General features: G+C 45.5%; 1 protein-coding gene and 1 long non-coding RNA gene across 2 annotated transcripts in view; one reads left to right on the forward strand and one right to left on the reverse strand.

Annotated features, from left to right (window-relative positions):
- Positions 1-2,715: 2,715 nt before the first annotated feature.
- On the reverse strand, positions 2,716-19,115 carry LOC120373542. The gene is made up of 4 exons (XR_005585580.1): positions 18,621-19,115; positions 4,669-4,914; positions 3,830-3,956; positions 2,716-2,965 (listed from the first exon to the last, which is right to left on the reverse strand). It is a non-coding gene; the product is annotated as an uncharacterized LOC120373542 (long non-coding RNA).
- Positions 18,176-19,657, forward strand: part of RAB8B (RAB8B, member RAS oncogene family) — a 41,388-nt gene continuing 39,906 nt past the window's right edge. Inside the window, exon 1 of the mRNA XM_039492119.1 lies at positions 18,176-18,406. Within this exon, the coding sequence (XP_039348053.1) occupies positions 18,283-18,406 (124 nt within the window). The 5' untranslated portion in view covers positions 18,176-18,282. The remainder of the gene's footprint in view (positions 18,407-19,657) is intronic.

Raw genomic sequence — 19,657 nt, forward strand, 5'->3', positions numbered from 1 at the left:
TAAGATGACAGTGTTTCTCAATGATCTGATATGTTGATGGTAGGGGCATTTTAAACATTTTATTGTATAATTTTTAGATTAAAGTACTTATAATACAAATTGCATTATAAATGCTTTAATCTGAAAAGACTCAGCTAACACTTTGCTCTGTTTACTGTCCTACAAGTTATCAGTATGGAGCAGCTGACTCCAATTCTTGCTTTGTAACTCCTCTCTCTTCCAGTCTTTTGCCTTCAAATGTATCCTATTTACCTGTAGGTTGAAAATAAAAATGTAACAACCAGATGGTTCAGTTTCGGGAGGAGGATTATAAAATCCTTCGACCAAGACAATACCTTCATTATCCATAACATAACAAAGGAATGACAAAGCATTTGAAATATCCTCCTTTTCCCCTCCTACATTACCATTCCCTTCTTATAATTTTTCTCCTGCTAGGACAGTCTAATGCTGTATGAAGATTTTTGAGTTAGCGTTTACCTTAAAAATAGAGGTTTTTAGGGAAGGAGAGGCTCAGCGGCATGGTCCAAAAGCAGGATGTCCACACCACAGTTGACCTGGTTCTCTATTTTGAGTTTATTTGGAGCTTCATTTTGTAGTGTTCACTGCTTACTGTGTGAAAGTGTGAGTGTCTGCCACTGTCGGCTCAGTGCTCAGAATGTCTCCGTAGATCCCTCTATGCACCCCCTTAAAAGCATGCATCCAACGAAGTGGGTATTCACCCACAAAAGCTCATGCTGTTAATCTATAAGGTGCCACAGGACTCTTTGCTGCTTTTACAGATCCAGACTAACACGGCTACCCCTCTGATACTTAAAAGCAAAGACTACAGCTACAATTCAAACGTTAAAAAAATAAAATACAAGTTTATTTTGTTACAGAATAGGAACAGGAAATTAAAGATGTTGAACAGCAACTGTGTAAAGAGATAACTTGAAAGATTCCTGAAGACGGACTGGAAACATAAAGGCCCAGTATAATAGTAGGTATGTTTAGGAAAAGGTGACTGAAAACTTTTTGTTGTCTAACAGCTGAAGCTGAGCTTCTCTAAACACATGCATCATAGTGTCCTTTTTCTGGACTATCCCTTTTTGCATAGAATCCTTTTCCATTGCGGTTGCAAGGCAGAACTTACTCCCTGTTTCACTCAGTTCTGCTCCATTCACTGCCTTCTGGAGCTGGGATATTTTTCTGGTGTTTGCTCCCTGGTGTTGTCAGTGTAGTTAAGGTGACGTAGTGTCCGTGTAGACCAGGGTAGGCAACCTATGGCGCACATGCTGAAGGCAGCACCAGGGCCGCCCGGGGAGGGAGGGAGCAAGTGGGGGGGCAATTTGCCCCGGGCCCTGGGCTCCGCAGGGGCCCCCAAGAGAACAGCTGAGGCTCCCGCCTCCGCCCCTCTCCTGGAGCCTTAGCCCCGGTGGGGCCCCTTCGCCGAGTGACCACCTGCTCGCAGCCTGCACCAATCTCTGTCAACCCCCACCCGATTGTTTGGCTGAGTGCTGAGCAACAGGGAATCGAGGCACTGCTCCGCATCTAGGGAGCGCAGGCCTCAAGGTCAGAACATGCCCCGCTGGGACTGGGACCAACAGCACTGGAGGTCGCTAACTCCGAGAAGCCACCATAGCTCCTCGCGGTACTGATGTCAACGCCGCTCATGCTCTTCGCTCTGGTCAAGGTCCCCAGCACGGCACCACTCCCGCAGCCCCAGGTGTAGATCGCCGGCAATGGGCCACTGCAGATCCGCCCGACGGAGCCATTCACGGAGCAGCCATTACAGATGGCACTCCCGCTCCTCTACACTGGACTCCCGGTCTCAAGCCCAGCAACACTCATGACGCCGCTACTCGTCCCCATCCTGGGATAGCAGTCATTCGTATGCCAACCTAGCCTCCCCTTGGAGCCGGCAGTCAGCGGTCCACATGAGTCTGGCAGGGCAGCCTGCTCCGATGGTGCTGCAGCAAGTGCAATGGCACCAGGCTCCTTGGCCAGCGCCCTGGTACCAGTGGACCCCATAGGCCCCGACGTAGCCCCCGCAGGTGGCTCACTTGGTAGCCGGGGCTTCAGACAGACCGTCAGCCTCCCTCTCTCAACCCCCCAGGCTCCTCCTCAAGACCCCCCAGGTAGGCGGAGCGCTCCTCCCGGGCCCTGCAGTCAGAAGGGGACCAAGCGCCAGGGACTGCGGCACCGGTGGGAACGCAAAGCACCACACCTCCATCCTAATCATCCCCAGATGAGGCCATCACGGCACCTCTTCCTCCTCCTGTTCCCCAGGAGGACACAAAAGCCCATCAAGAGCTCCTAAAGAGGGTGGCCTCAAGCCTCAATCTACAGGCTGAAAAGGTGGAGGAGCCTTCGGACTTCCTCTTTGATGTTCTCTCAGCCACAGTGCCAGCCAGGGTGGCCCTCCCTCTCCATAGAGGGGTGGCAAAAATCTCCAATGCCCTGTGGCAAACCCCGTCTTCCTTGCCCCCCATCTCTAAAAGGGCAGAGCATAAGTATTTTGTGCCCGCTAAGGGGCACGAATATCTCTACACTCACCCAGCCACCAACTCCCCTAGTGGTTGAGGTGGTCAACCATAAAGAGCGCCAAGCCCAGCCTGCTCCCACCCTTAAGAATAAGGACTCAAGGAGGCTGGACTTGTTTGGTAGAAAGCTTTATTCCTCTTCAGGCTTCCAGCTGAGAGTGGCAAACCACCAAGCCCTGCTGGACAGGCATAATTTTAATCTATGGGTCTCAGTGCCAAAGTTTACAAACTCTCTCCATCAATGTGATAGGAAGGAGTATAACACCCTGGTGGAGGAGGGCACCGCTGCTGCCAGAGCAGCCCTTCAGGCAGCCTTGGACATAACGACAACAACCATGGCCTCTGTGGTGTTCATGCGGAGGGCATCATGGCTCCTCTTGTCCAGGTTGTCCAACGAGGCACAAAGCTCGCTGCAGGACCTCCCCTTCGATGGCAAGGCCCTGTTCATGGAGCAAACAGACGTGAAATTACACGGTCTCAAGGACTCTTGCACAATCTTAAAGACTCTTGGCATCTATGCCCCGGCCAGGACCAAGTTCAGGCTTCAATAGGCCTCCAGCCAAGCCACCCACTCCCAATACAAATCTTCTTACAAAAAATCCAAGAACTATAAGAAGCGTCCACAGTGGCAGTCTCAGCCTGCTCCCCGCCTGGCCCCTCTAAGGGCAAGCAGGGAGGTAAGTACCCATTTTGATGGGACACCCAGGGTCAACTTACCAGTCTGCACCAGGGATCTGCACACTCTACCCTTCTCCAACCATCTTACACATTCCTTCCGGAGTGGTCATGACTGATCTCGGACCGATGGGTCCCCAACACCATCTCCCAGAGCTAAACCCTCCAATTTCTCTCTACTCCACCTTCCCTCCCCATTCCTCTTCAGGGACCCCTCTCACGAGAGCCTACTCGAGCAAAAGGTCAGGCAGCTCCTGCACCTGGGAGCGGTGGAGGTGGTGCCTGCGGAGTTCAGGTACAAAGGATTCTACTCCCACTATTTCCTTATCCTGAAGGCCAAAGGGGGCCTCAGGCCCATCCTGGACCTGCGAGGCCTAAACCAGTACATGGTAAAACTCAAGTGCCGCATGGTCTCCCTGGCCTCCATTATTCTCTCCCTGGATCCCAGAGACTGGTACGCCGCCCTCGATCTCCAGGATGTGTACTTCCACATTCACATATTTGAGGGCCACAGGCATTTCCTCCACTTTGGGGTAGGACAGGAACACTACCAGTTCACCATCCTCCCATTTGGCCTCTTGACGGCACCCAGAGTCTTCACAAAGTGTATGTCTGTGATAGCAGCCTACCTCAGATGTCGGGGGGTCCAGATCTTCCCCTGTCTCGACAACTGGCTGGTCAAAGGCAGCTCCAGCCAGGTCTCAGGTACAGGACCACGTAACACTCCTCCTGTCCAAATATACCACACTGGGGCTGCTGGTAAACAACATCAAATCCACGTTGGTACTGGTTCAACAAATAGAGTTAATTGGCGCAATTCTCAATGTGACATTGGCCAGAGCTTCCCTCCTGCTGGACAGGTTCGAAACCTTGAGGGATCTCATAAGGGCAATCACGAGGTTCCCTGTGACAACTGCCAGGGCATGCCTCCAACTCCTGGGTCACATGGCAACATGCACGTACGTATGCCATGCCAGGCTCAGAATGCGGCCCCTTCAGCTCTGGCTGACCTCGATGTTCTCCCAGTCCAGAGACATGTTGGACAAAGTCCTCACTGTCCCCGAATCCATACTAGCCTCCCTCCTTGGTGGACCTCCCCGGACAACATGCTCCAAGGGGTCCCATTCAGGAGCTGCTCCCCCACCATAGAACTGATGTCCGATGCGTCAGACTTGAGGTGGGGAGCCCAGCTGGGAGACCTCCATACCCAAGGTCAGTGGTCCGCACAGGAACTAGACCTGCACATAAACGTCAAAGAACTCCAAGCGGTCCGTCTGGCTTGTGTTGCCTTCCACTTGTGCCTTATGGGCAGGGTGGTCAGAGTTCTCACAGACAACATGGCCTTGATGTTCTACATGAACAGGCAACGCAGGGCCTGCTCCACAGCCCTCTGCCAGGAAGCCCTCCGGCTGTGGGATTTCTGCCCACAATATCACCCACATTATCAACTTGGAAGCCCACCACTTACTGGGCATCCGGAACTTTCGAGCGGATCGCCTGAGCCAGGAATTCTACTCCCAGCACGAGTGGTCGCTCCACCCGGAGGTGGGGCACTCTCCAAGTGAACCTCTTCACAATCAGGCAGAACCGCCGGTGCCCCCGGTTCTGCTCTAGGAGGGGCCTGGGCAAAGGCGCGATTTCCAACGCCTTCCTTCTGTCCTGGTTGGGTCAGCTGCTATATGCCTTTCCCCCAGTTCCGTTGATCAGCAGGGTCCTGGAAAAAATCAAGACGGACAAGGTTCGCGTCCTCATGATTGCCCAGGCATTGCCCAGACAACATTGGTACAGGACTCATACAACCCTGTCCATTGCCCGCCCGTGGCCGCTGCCAACCCGCCCAGACCTTCTCTCTCAGGACCAAGGTCGCCTCTTCCATCCCAACCTTGCAGCTCTCCACCTCACGGCATGGCTGTTCAATGGTTAGACCAAGAGGAAAGGACCTGCTTGGAGAGTGTACGATGAGTCCTACTGGAAAGCAGGAGGCCCTCCACGCGTCAGGTTTACCTGGCAAAATGGTCAAGGTTCTCTCGATGGGCCGCCAATTGCGGTGTCTCACCAGTGGCTGCCCCACTCCAGTTAATACTGGATTACCTCCTTCATCTCCGAGCCCAAGGCCTAGTGCACTCGTCCATCAAGGTGCATCTGGCAGCCATATCAGCCTTTCACCCGCCTGTGCAAGGCCACACAGTATTTTCTCACACCATGACCGGTCGATTCCTTAAGGGCTTGGATCGCCTCTTTCCTTACATTTGGCCCCGTTCCACAGGGGGCCCTGAACTTGGTTCTGGCCAGGCTGACAGGACCTCTGTTTGAGCCGCTTGCCACATACTCATGGTCCCACCTTTCTTGTGGCAATCACATCTGCTAGGAGTGTCTCGGAGCTCCGGGATCGCTAGGGGTGCTCCCATATAGGTACTGCTAGGGGAAAAACTTCCGGCACTGGTGCACGTGCAAGCATGCACACCTACTGTGGAATGGACATAAGCAACACGTCTTGAAGAACACCAGTTACGGAAAAGGTAACTGTCTTTTCACTTAAATGGCATGTTTGATCTGGAGATTCTGCCGGCCTGGGGTCTTATCTGTATTACAAGTTGAAGCAGTTTAAGAAAAATCTGTTTTTAGATTGATTTTAAGTGGACTCTTAAATGGATTTTAACTTGTTATATTGATTTAGCTTAAATTGACAAGGAAATTTTAAGCAGTTTTAAAATTATTTGAGTGTCCAGGCAAAGTTAGCATTGATTTAACTGAATTGATTTAGTAGCACACCAAAGATAGCACTGGTTTAACTAAACTGATTCAGTAGCACACACACACATGCAATTTGTAGCATTTATAATATTCAAAGTAATGCTTTTCCTTCTTGGGGTATGGGCAGATTGAAACGTGTGCATATTTAATTAACTTTGCATTACTAAATGAGTCGATGTAACACCTTCCTAGATAGAGTTCTCTTAATAAGCATATGAAAAGAGTTCACACTTGCCCATCGTTTGTGTAATGAAGAGCACATCTCTGCTTAAAGACCAAAAAATTAAGAATACAGATAAATCCATTTGCAAGTAACAACAGGCCTTACAGAAGGCACTGTCACAAGGCCTAGAATGAATCCAGAAGCACCTAGATGCAATGCAGGACCTGCTTACTACAACTGAGAAAAAGATGGCAGATTATTTTGAAGTAATAGATGTAACAATTTCAGGTGATGGCTACCAACTGGTTTTAACTCATAATAGCATCTTCCCAAACCAGTCATTCTTAAGTGCAGAATACTACTATATTTAGTTAGTAGAGTCCAAAAGCTGGAGAACAAAGCTCATAATGATGTGCAGGTAGAAGGTGTTCATGGAAGGTTGAAGCAGTTCTGGGACCTGTGGATTCCACAAGTGTTTAAAATAACAGCGTCTAGAAGGGTCCCAGAGCTACCCGTTTATTTCAAACCATTCTGTTGGTGTTTGAAATCTTATAGTCTTACAACAAAGAATTAAAAGTTCCCAGAATTTCTGACCTCTTGAGCAAAAGATCTTGATTTTCTGAGTTTTGCCACTACTGAACAAGTTCTGCATTCAGTGGGCCTAGTGGTTTTGTATCCAGTCAGGCTTTCCCTTGAACAAAGAGGAAAGAGATTTTTTAAAATTGGGAAGTGATGATATTTGCCAACCAAGACAGTAGAAATGGGAATGAAAGTTGAATTAGATGCATTACTCTCATAAGGATTTCAGATAATTCGAGTGTGTGCAGACCAGTTACAAACATTTTGTATTTTTCCTCTGTACCTAAAATCGTTTATTTAGATTTTATATTTGTGACGTTTTATATTATATTAGTGAGCATCAAAGGACTATTTTGCTATGCACATCTTTCATGCCTTTCATCCAAGGATCCCCACCCCAGTGCTTTACAAACCATCTGTACTTCATTAAATCTTATAACAGTTCTTTGAGGAAGGTATGGGCTACATATGTATTACTTCATCCCTGATGAGTTGTTGCCATCTCTTGGGTGGGATTTAGCAGCTGTTTAACAGTACAAAAAGATATGGGTTAACTTAAAACTATTTATAACCAGATGATCTGACCAGGGGAATTTAGTTTAAAGTTGAAATTGACTAGGGTTAATATATGATTTGGGATTTATGAAAGACTGCATTACCATTCCTTCAACCTACAAATCAGCACTACAGACAATCTTTTCTATTTTGTTCCTGTGGAAGTGTAACTCTTTAGATGGCTCATAATATTAACTTTCTTCTACCTCCCACCATCCCTAAAAACAAAACAAAAAAACCCCTGTAGGCTCCCATTAGTAGATAGAAATTTATCTGTCAAACACAAATAAAATTTTCTGTCATTACTCACATTTGTCTAGCATGTGACGCACAACATTTTTTTTTAAATGTAATGCTATAGCAAAGATTGGGTTTGAAACAGTGAAATTTTTATAGGGCAAAGGTCACAGTAGTTGTTAAGGCCTAACAGCTTTAAGAGCCTTGTGAAGTTTACAGTTTGTACAGTCGCAGTTTTTACATACTAAACAAAGGCAGGAAAAAATGTAAATATCAGTGAGTTTTCACATCTTGTTTTTAAGGTAATTTTTAAGTTGGTGGTTAAATAAACATCTGTCTTGCCAGTCTAGCAAACTGGCACTTTTCCCATTCAGAACTGAGTACAATATTGCAAAGCACCGCAGTAATTAAAGAATGAAGTAATTTGCATTATTTTTCTATAAAACTACTCTTGAGTAGCAGATGGTGAACACAAACGTGTTGCTCCAGAGACATATGAAAACCTATCTGTTCCATAAAAGCCTCGGTGACTCTCTTCGTTGCTGAACTAAGATGATGTGTTTCAGAGTAGCAGCCGTGTTAGTCTGTATCCGCAAAAAAAACAGGAGTACTTGTGGCACCTTAAAGACTAACAAATTTATTGTAGCATGAGCTTTCGTGAGCTAAAGCTCACTTCTTCGGATGCATAGAATGGAACACACAGACAGGAGATATTTATACATACAGAGAACATGAAAAGGTGGAAGTATGCATACCAACAGGCAGAGTCTAATCAATTGAGATGAGCTATCGTTAGCAGGAGGAAAAAAAACTTTTTGAAGTGATAATTAAGATGGCCCATAGAAGGTGTGAGGAGAACTTAACATAGGGAAATAGAATCAATTGGTGTAATGACCCAACCATTCCCAGTCTTTATTTAGACCACAGTTAATGGTATCTAGTTTGCATATTAATTCAAGTTCAGCAGTCTCTCTTTGGAGTCTGTTTTTGAAGTTTTTTTGTTGCAAAATTGCCACCTTCAAGTCTGTCACTGAGTGGTTAGGAAGGTTGAAGTGTTCTCCCACTGGTTTTGAATGTTATGATTCCTGATGTCAGATTTGTGTCCATTTATTCTTTTGCGTAGAGACTGTCCGGTTTGGCCAATGTACATGGCAGAGGGGCATTGCTGGCACATGATGGCATATATCACGTTGGTAGATGTGCAGGTGTACGAGCCCCTGATGGTGTGTCTGATGTGATTAGGTCCTGTGATGGTGTCACTTGAATGGATATGTGGACAGAGCTGGCATCGGGCTTTATTGCAAGGATAGGTTCCTGGGTTAGTGTTTATGTTGTATGGTGTGGTTGCTGGTGAGTATTTGCTTCAGGTTGGGAGGCTGTCTATAAGCAAGGACTGGCCTGTCTCCCAAGATCTGTGAGAGTGAGGATCATCTTTAAGGATAGGTTGTAAATCTTTGATGATGCGCTGGAGAGGTTTTAGTTGGGGGCTGTAGGTGATGGCTAGTGGTGTTCTGTTATTTTCTTTTTTAGGCCTGTCCTGTAGTAGGTGGCTTCTGGGTACTCTTCTGGCTCTGTCAATCTGTTTTTTCACTTCAGCAGGTGGGTATTGTAGGTTTAAGAATGCTTGATAGAGATCTTGTAGGTGTTTATCTCTGTCCGAGGGATTGGAGCAAATACGGTTGTATCTTAGAGCTTGGCTGTAGACAATGGATCGTGTGGTGTGTCCGGGATGGAAGCTGGAGGCATGTAAGTAAGTATAGCGGTCAGTGGGTTTCCGGTATAGGGTGGTATTTATGTGACCATCGTTTATTAGCACAGTAGTGTCTAGGAAATGGACCGCTTGTGTGGATTGGTCTAGGCTGAGGTTGATGGTGGGATGGAAATTGTTAAAATCTCGGTGGAATTCCTCGAGGGCTTCTTTTCCATGAGTCCAGATGATGAAGATGTCATCAATGTAGCGCAAGTAGAGTAGGGGTGTTAGGGAACGAGAGTTAAGGAAGCGTTGTTCTAAGTCAGCCATAAAGATGTTGGCATACTGAGGGGCCATGCGGGTACCCATAGCAGTGCCACTGACTTGAAGATATATATTGTCCCCAAATGTGAAATAGTTGTGGGTGAGGACAAAGTCACAAAGTTCAGCCACCAGGTTAGCCGTGATATTATCGGGGATACTGTTCCTGATGGCTTGTAGTCCATCTTCGTGTGGAATGTTAGTGTAGAGGGCTTCCACATCCATAGTGGCCAGAATGGTGTTTTCTGGAAGATCATTGATGGATTGTAGTTTCCTCAGGAAGTCAGTGGTGTCTCGAAGATAGCTGGGAGTGCTGGTAGCATAGGGCCTGAGGAGAGAGTCCACAAAGGCCCTAATTAGGCTATGTAGACACTCAGGCCTCAGAAAATAAAGTAAATGGAAAACCTTTCAGTGATTAGTTTTTCATTAGTAGTTTCCCCTAATCTGATGGTTCATGCTAGTCTGAAATAATTAAACTATTTGGTTTTATTGCTTCAGTGCCAGATTAGGCTGTCATCATTTATAATCTTAAATCTTGTAATAAATAGCCGAAGAGCCCATCTTAATAATACACACACAGCCCACTACCATTGATGTAGAAAGAAAAAAACTAAGCAACCATATTCCAGAATTTCAGTTTGAACAATGCTAAGCATTACAAGTGTGAAAAAAATCTTGTATTGCTCCATTGTCTTGGCTCTGCAGATGATATCCTGATCTCCCTGAGGTGTTCGTCAGCTGAACAGACTGAGATTTCTGCTCCACTTGTTGACATGATATCCAGTTGTGGAGGTCATATAATGTTAAATCCTAATATAGTAAACCAAAGATTAGTTCCAAGTTCTTGTTGAAACAGACTTCCAACTTGTAGAGAATTTGAAACCAGATTTGTAATTGGATTTGTGTTCATAGTATGTAACTAGTACATCTTGCTCCCATGTCAGGAATCTTACCATGCTTAAACCTTTAACAAGAAAGGTTTGGAATCATGCTGATTGCATTTGTTTCTTCAAGACTTCTTATTAATGTATTTCATTGTTTGGGGCAGCTCCTGATTATATTTTATCCAAATGCAGCAGTCCATATTTTTGTAGGTGGCCAAATAATAGAACGTTTTGGCCCTGTTTTAAGACCTGTACGTTGATTCCCCCATCAAATTATGGTTTAATTTCAAAGAGTGATTATAATGTTTGATGCACATGATGTATGTCAGCTACCTATGTATGACTGAACCCCATGCCTCTCAAGTTCTTTACTTAGTTCAAAGTCAGCAGGTCTGAGCTTTTCCTAATGTACATCTGTGAGAAAGGACCTTTAGCAACTATGGGCCAGGTCCTAGCCCTGTAATCTTGGTGCAGTTGGGACACTTGTCACACACATTGGCCCTAGACTACCTGTTAGGGAGGGTTTTCCCCATCCTCTCCCTCCACATTTCTGGAACCCCTCTTCTCCCCGCAAAGGACTTGAGAATCTGTATGCGATGAGGGGTCATGGATGAACATCATCTCCACAGTCTCCACCAGTACTGTGGAAGAGCCTACTCAGAGGTTAGTACAGATTAACTATTGAGCAGAATATCCTTTAAGAAGGGTACCAGGCACCACTGCTTTGTCAGCAGGGCCCCACTGGAGCCATAGTTACAGGAACGTGAGGGAGAGCTCATACGGGATTGGAAGGGAAACCTGGGGTCTTTAAGGCCAGACTCTTCCCCTCCAGTTAAGGGGCAATCCTTAACTGAATTATTTGGAGCAAACTGTCCCCAAACCATTTCCTGTAGGATTTCCCATGGGAGAGAACAATCTGTCCCAATGATTTACAATTGTACAACTCCCTCTTTCTTTTCATAGGGCTCACTTTGTTACAGCTTTTGAAACTACATTAAAGCAGTAGTTCTTTCCTATTGCTGTCAGTTGTTTTTATAGTTTTGTTTATTTTGATAGAAACCTGTGACATCCTGTGAAGGACACTGTAGAAGTGCATAATTATGCTGACTCACTCCAGAACATTACAGATAGCAAATGAAAGAAAAAAATACTGACATATTAACGGTACTTAAAAGACTTTGGGGGGAAAAAAATCTATGTTACAATTCTTATCTCACTTTACACAAATATATCACCATTTAAGGTGGCTAAGTGAAACATTTACTGCCAAAATTAAATAAGCTTTCACCAGATCTCTTTTTGCACCGCAAAATTTTATGTGCATATAACTGAAGTATTATGTCCTCATTTATTTGTGGATATAGCCAGTGGTTTCCCCAGGCATTGAAATTAGGGGGGGTGTTCGAATTTACAGGGGGGGTGTCAGGACCAATGAGATATATAAAAGAGATATGAATAAAGTAAATGTTTTGTTAGGATTATGCAAATTTAACATAAGAATAATGCAAGTTACACCAAAATACATAACAGGTCTAGATTTCTAAAAAAATATACATTTTAAAAAAAAGTATTTAATTTAAATTGACTTTTGAAAAGTAAGCCATCATGGGGTAAGAGGAAAGTCCTCTCATGGATCAGTAACTGGTTAAAAGATGGGAAACAATGGGTAGGAATAAATTATCAGTTTTCAGAATGGAGAGAGATAAATAATGGTATCCCTGAGGGGTCGGTACTGGGACCAGTGCTGTTCAACATATTCATAAATGATCTGGAAAAATGGGTAAACAGTGAGGTGGCAAAATTTGCAGATGATACAAAACTATTCAAGATAGTTAAGTCCCAGGCAGACTGCGAAGAATTACAAAGGGATCTCATAAAACTGGGTGACTGGGCAACAAAAATGGCAGATGAAATTCAGTGTTGATAAATGCAAAGTAATGCACATTGGAAAACAATCTCAACTATGCTTACAAAATGAAGGAGTCTGAATTAGCTGTTAACACTCACAAGAAAGATATCTTGGAATCATTGTGGATATTTCTCTGAAAACATCCACTCAGTGTGCAGCGGCAGTCAGTGATTCCCAACATTCTGTTTGCTTTTTTAAAAAGAACAGGAGCACTTGTGGCACCTTAGAGACTAACAAATTTATTTGAGCATAAGTTTTCGTGGGCTACAGTCCACTTCATCGGATGTAGCCCACGAAAGCTTATGTTCTTTTTGCAATACAGACTAACACGGCTGCTACTCTGAAACCTTTGCTTTTTTAAGAAAGGGATAGCTAATAAGACAGAAAATATCATATTGCCTCTATATAAATCCATGGCACATGTACACCTTGAATACTGTGTGCAGCTCTGGTTACCCCATCCCAAAAAAGACATACTGGAAATGCAAAAAGTACAGAGATAGGCAACTAAAATGATTAGGGGTATGAAACAGGAGAAGAAATTAAAATGACTGGGAATTTTCAGCTTAGAAAAGAGACGACTAAGGGGGGATATGCTAAAGGTCTATAAAATCTTGACTGATGTGAAGAAAGTGAATAAAGTAAATGTTTTGTTAGGATAATCCAAATTTAACATAAGGAAAATACAAGTTACACCAAAACACATAAGAGATCTAGATTTCTTAAAAAAATATATAATTTAAAACAATGTATTTAATTTAAATTGACTTTTGAAAAGTAAGCCATCATGGGGTAAGAGGGAAGATCCTCTCATGGATCAGTAACTGGTTAAAAGATGGGAAACAAAGAGTAGGAATAAATTATCAGTTTTCAGAATGGAGAGAGATAAATAGTGGTATCCTTGAGGGGTCAGTACTGGGACCAGTCCTATTCAACATATTCATCTGGAAAAATGGGTAAACAGTGAGGTGGCAAAATTTGCAGATGATACAAAACTATTCAAGATAGTTAAGTCCCAGGCAGACTGCGAAGAGCTACAAAGGGATCTCACAAAACTGGGTGACTGGGCAACAAAATGGCAAATTAAATTCAATGTTGATAAATGCAAAGTAATGCACATTGGAAAACAATCTCAACTATATATACAAAATGAAGGAGTTTGAATTAGCTGTTAACACTCAAGAAAGAGATCTTGGAATCATTGTGGATATTTCTCTGAAAACATCCACTCAGTGATTCTGTTTGCTTTTTTAAAAAGAACAGGAGCACTGTAGATCTCTGAAAATATCCACTCCACGTGCAGCAACAGTCACAAAAGCAAACAATGTTGGGAATCATTATGAAAGGGATAGATAATAAGACAGAAAATATCATATTGCCTCTATATAAATCCATGGTACATGCACACCTTGAATAGTGTGTGTAGATCTGGTCACCCATCCTAAAAATATATATATTGGAATTGGAAAAGGTACAGAGATGGGCAACTAAAATGATGAGGGGTATGAAACAGGAGGAGAGATTAAAGTAACTGGGAATTTTCAGCTTAGAAAAGAGATGACTAATGGGGATATGATAGAGGTCTACAAAATCTTGACTGGTGCGAAGAAAGTGAATAAGGAAATTTTATTTAATCCTTCACATAACACAAGAACTAGCAGTCACCCAATGAAATTAATAGGTAGCAGATTTTAAAAAAAACAAAAGGAAGTATTTCTTCACACAATATAAAGTCAACCCAGGGAACTCTTTGCCAGGGGATGCTGTGAAGACCAAAACTATAACAGGATTTTAAAAAGAACTAGATAAATTCCTGGAGAACAGGTCCATCTGTGGCTATTAGCCAGGATGAGAGGGATGCAATGCCATGCTCTGAGTGTCCCTAGTCTGTTTGCCAGAAGCTGGGAGTGGGCGACAGGGGATGGATCACTTGATGATTCCCTGTTCTATTCATTCCCTCTGAAGCACCTGGCCTTGACCATTGTTGTAAGACAGGGTACTGGGCTATCTGGACCATGGGTCTGACCCAGTATGACCATTCTTATGTAAAAATTAATTATAATAAAAATTTTTAGTACAGAAACTCCCCAGCATAATGACCTCCCAAGATAGCAACAATGTGAGATAACAACCTTGGCAAATACTGCATTTTAAAAATCTTGGCCTACTGGGAAACATATTTATATAAGTTTCCATTCCCAGTCACAAATCTAGCATTCTGGAGCAAAGTGACTAAAATATAGTCCAACCATCAAATGTTTATTTAACATGCCCCTCACTTTTCCCTCCACCGCACTCCACTCACCGGTGTTGTCCTTGGTCAGTGGAGACTCAGAGTTCAGAGGTGCTTTCACGTGAGTACACCTTCCAGGTGGGGGACAAAAAGGCACAGTTCGCTCTGGCCATGGCTGTTCGTTGTGCCACTGTTCACTCCACCACTCTGTTGCCAATGGCCCTGCCCAGTCACCTTCTGCTGTCACCTACTACTGTGACCTCTGTGAGTTGGTCTCTTGAGGTTCCACCAGCTCTCAGTGATTTCAGCTGAGCCCTCAGTGCGGGAACCTCGCTGCTAGTGCAGTCTGGGCTGTCTCTTACACAAAAACACTGTACCCACAGGAACACTATCCCCACAACAGGACTAAGCACTTAGACCTGATTGTCAGTGATTTCAGCTGCAGTGGTCACTTAACAAACTAAAAGACTATCTATGGAGCCTAATCAGCTCTGTCTTTAAACAGTGGAGAGGGACAGGTTCCCCACCCTCTCTCTTGATGCCTTCAAATCATAAGAACATAAGAATGGCCGTACCGGGTCAGACCAAAGGTCCATCTAGCTCAGTATCTGTCTACCGACAGTGGCCAATGCCAGGTGCCCCAGAGGGAGTGAACCTAACAGGCAATGATCAAGTGATCTCTCTCCTGCCATCCATCTCCATCCTCTGACAAACAGAGGCTAGGGACACCATTCTTACCCATCCTGGCTAATAGCCATTTATGGACTTAGCCACCATGAATTTATCCAGTCCCCTTTTAAACATTGTTATAGTCCTAGCCTTCACAACCTCCTCAGGTAAGGAGTTCCACAAGTTGACTAAGTTCCACATCACAGACTAAGTACAGTTCTACTGCCCTTTATTCATCAATAAGAACAACATTTCATCCCCCCTTCCCCCCACATTCAAGTGGTTTGTAACCCAACCCCAGCCAAAATCTATCACTTGGACAACACAGCTCTGTTTGCTGGATACCTAGGTAGATTAGGTGTGAATGTAAATATAATCTGTCCCTGAAGCCTTAGCCCCCAGCTCATCACTAGCTGTCAGGGAGAACTCATTTAGACTTTGCTTACAAATCATCATTTGAAATTATTAGGTTGGCCAACATCACCGAAATGAATGCACTGACACTGTCATAAAAAACAGCTGTATAAGGAAGCAAGGAAGCTAGTCTATGTTCATACTTTTCAAATCTATTATACTTTTTCAGATACACATATTTTATCATACACTGTATAAGCTTTTAAAGTGTGTATTAATGTTTCAGTTTAAATTCAGATTTCCAAACAGTCACTAAATTGGTATGTAACTAGCTCACAAAACTGGGGGGGGGGTGGGAAAATTCAGGGGGGGTGTACACACCCCCTGGGGGGGTGTAGGGAAATCACTGGATATAGCTTCTATCACTTGAACATCTAACTACCTGATTATGCCCACAAATTTAATTTAGATATTTAGATTTCCAAGTGGCAGAAATTGTGGATGCAAAATTGACCCTAGTACCTCACAAGATGAAGCCATATGATCCCAGGTGGCAGCCAATTATCCAAGTGTCATTAAACCCTGAGTTCTTGTGTCTCCATGTACAAACCTCATATCCCTGGGAAGTGTAATCAGAGCACTTACATAAAAAGAACAAAGGTTAGTATGTTGACAAGTCATCATGCTTACCAGTAGTATCAGAGATATATAGGTATTGAAAGAACTGATAAACCCCATGTTCTTGGTGCGCATTTTTGATACTGTACATGTTGGTATCTTTATGGGATGCCTCAGCTCAGAAGTGAAACTTCTACTCTGCAGTTTCTGGGTTTCTAATTTTTTTCTAAATTCTAATGTTTAGGAAAGGTAATACACACCCAAAACACTGATATGTGCCTGAAACCTTTGCATCACCTTAAAAACAATTTTTGTGGAGGATTGTTCTATACAGATAAAAACAAATATCTGATGCAGTACTTTTTAAAGTTTATATACAGGCCGTTGGTGAAACATTGCTATACACAAATATATCCACAGCTATTTAAAACAGTATTGTTGTGCATTGTAGGGTTTACAAGCAGTCAGTATAATGTTTGTATACATAGGAACTCTAGGTACATAGCCGTTATGCAGGTGCTCAGATACCAGAGTGATGACTGTGTTATAAAAATAAAATTAGATAATTGATGCAGAATTGCTAGGAGAGTCTGTATGAATGTAATTTTTCATGCCCAAACCAAATACGCTTTATAGAAGGAAGCCATGGGTTCTATAAGTAAGTGTAGGTATCTAAATGTATTTACCCAAACCACAAAGTCTGCAGTTGGCTCACTTCTGCCACTGGATGCAAAGAAAGCCTTTCATATGATGAAATGGACACATCTGTTTGCAGTGCTCCATCCCATGGTATTCAAAGATGCATTAGTTAAAAATAAGCTTGATAGTAACTGAAAGTCACTGCCACCTCACAGATGTTTTGTGTCAATGTGAGATGTATGCTGATCCCTGTCCTGGGTCTAGTGCTAAGGGATCCATATTACCAGGAAAATCTAGTAGGGAGATTAAGGCTTGACTAGTCATGGAGCGTGAACTCTCCATTTTTTAGGTGGTTCCACAGACACATTTGCAGCACAGGGCCACCACTAGACTCTATGATACTACACATATTCTGAAAAGAGAGGGATAGCTTGTGTCTTCACAGCTACCAAACCATGAACGTCCACCACAGCTAATGCCACTGACATAAAATTATTTGAGGTGTTGGTAACATTACACTCAAGGGAAGGGCAGATGCGGTTGGAGCAGGGCGGAAGCCCCCATGTTCACCATTTCTAACATTTCCCCTGATGGCAGTGGAGCAACCCGGCAGTGACAGCCTCTGAAATTAATCTCTCCTGGGGGTGGGAAGGAGGGAGAGAGTCTAGGTCAGGGGTAGGCAACCTATGGCATGGGAGCCGAAGGCAGCACATGAGCTGCTTTTCAGTGGCACTCGCACTGCCCGGGTCCTGGCCACTGGTCCAGGGGACTCTGCATTTTAATTTAATTTTAAATGAAGCTTTTTAAACATTATAAAAATCTTATTTACTTTACATACAATAGTTTAATTATATATTATAGACATAGAAAGAGACCTAATAACATTAAAATGTATTACTGGCACATGAAACCTTAAATTAGAGTGAATAAATGAGGACTCGGCACACCACTTCTGAAAGGTGTTTCAAGCTGATCTTTAGGCAAGGTCGTCTGGCAACTAGGTAACATTCATTAGAACTAATTCAGTTAATTAGTTAGGTGCTATTAAATTGCAGGGCTCGTTCCCTGCCCCAGAGCCACTCAGCTCAGCACATCCAGGCTCCTTACATCACCGGGGCCTTGCCCCAGCACCTCTGGCCGCAAGGCCCCTCATTGAAGCAGTGCCTGGCCTGCTCCTCCCGCCCGTAAAGTGAGTGAGTTTTCACACTACACGGCCCTGCCCGGGCAGCCCCCGGCCTCCCGCTCCAGCATAAGAGCCACTGCTCCCCGTTCCGGAAATGAGTCTGGGTGGCCTTTGCTCGGGAGACTACATAGCCCATCAGCCCCGTGCGCACTTCCGGCGCGTAGTGATGAGTCTCGGGGCGTTGCCGGGGTTGATTGGATGCCGGCTTTGGCGCGTCAGTGTTGTGGGCGGGGAGTGGCGGTGGAGTTTCCCCCTCCCCAGCTCCCGGTAAACCAGAGCCTCGGCTGAGCGAAGATGGCGAAGACCTACGACTATCTCTTCAAGCTGCTGTTGATCGGCGACTCGGGCGTGGGCAAGACCTGCCTGCTGTTCCGCTTCAGCGAGGACGCCTTCAACACCACCTTCATCTCCACCATCGGTGAGGGGCTGGGCGGGAAACGGAGCCGCGGGCTGCCCCGGAACCCCCCCGCCCTCCCGGATCACTTCCCTTGAGGAGCCGGGCCGGGCGGGGGGAGCCGGGCGGGGAAAGGGGCACGGGCTGCCTAGGCACCCCCCGATCACCCGTAGTGAGGGGCTGGGCTGGTGAGAGGAGCCCGAACGCGGAGAGCGGGGACGGGGCTGCCACCCCTCACCGTTGTCCTCTTCCTCCTGGTGAGGGGCTTCGCGGGGTGGCGGGGGAACCGGAGCGGCGAGGGAGGGCGGTTGGCTGCCCGAATGCCGCCTGCCCCCGTTACCGCTGTGGGGGCTGGGCAGAGAGTCGAGTGGGAGGGGACGCGGCCCGGGGTTTCCCTCTTGGCGCTGGTTCCCCGCGGGGACAGGCGGGTTCGTGCTGGCCCGGCCGTCGGGCTCGCTGTCATGGGGCGAGCGAGTGCCCGTGAGGTGGGTCTCCGCCTCGCTCGGAGCCAGTCAAGTGCGGGGGAAGCCGGGTCCTTCTGCCCTCAGGGGGGTCGGGGGAGATATGCCAGCCAGGGGCACTTCATCTGGCCCCGTCGAGCCTTCTGGTCGGGCCGTACCCTCTCCACGGCATCCCGCAAGCTCGCCTGGTTGTGGCCGCCGGGGGCTCTGCCCGTCGGCGGGAGGCAAGAGGGAGTGAACCCCCCCTTTCCCTAGTCCCCGTTTTTTGGCTCAGCTGCTCAGCACCTTCTCGGCCGCCTCCTAGGAGCTGGCTCTAGGCTGCGGTTCGCATTATCTCTGGCGAAGTGCATTACCGCGGGCTGCCTTGCTCATCTCCGGCTGCGGCTTCGAGATCGCTATGTGCATTTCCCCCTTGTTTAGCAACTTGACAAGTCATTAGGGAGGTGCCCTTTGCTGAGCTCTCAGCCCAAACCTTGTAGCAGTGACTGGCAGTCTGCTCAAAACATTGAACTTTGCTTGTTTCGTTGTTAAATCAGGAAAATAAGACCTAGGAGCCCCAGTCATTGATCAGGGCTCCTGTGTTTGTGTAGCACCTAGCACAATGAACAAAAACTCCCCATACCCCTAAGGAGTTAAATTCTGAGGACAAATTCTGGGCTCTCTAAATGGAGTGGAGACCATAATGGATAAATATAAACTATCCTAGTTCAGTCTTGCAGGAAAACAAATATCTACACCTTCCCCTTCCCCCCCCAAAACAGTTTCTCTGACACTTACAGTCCTAACTCTTTCTTCAATGTGATCATCCAGTTTT

This window comes from Mauremys reevesii, linkage group 10 (assembly GCF_016161935.1).
Source record: "Mauremys reevesii isolate NIE-2019 linkage group 10, ASM1616193v1, whole genome shotgun sequence".
NCBI lineage: Eukaryota > Metazoa > Chordata > Testudines > Geoemydidae > Mauremys > Mauremys reevesii.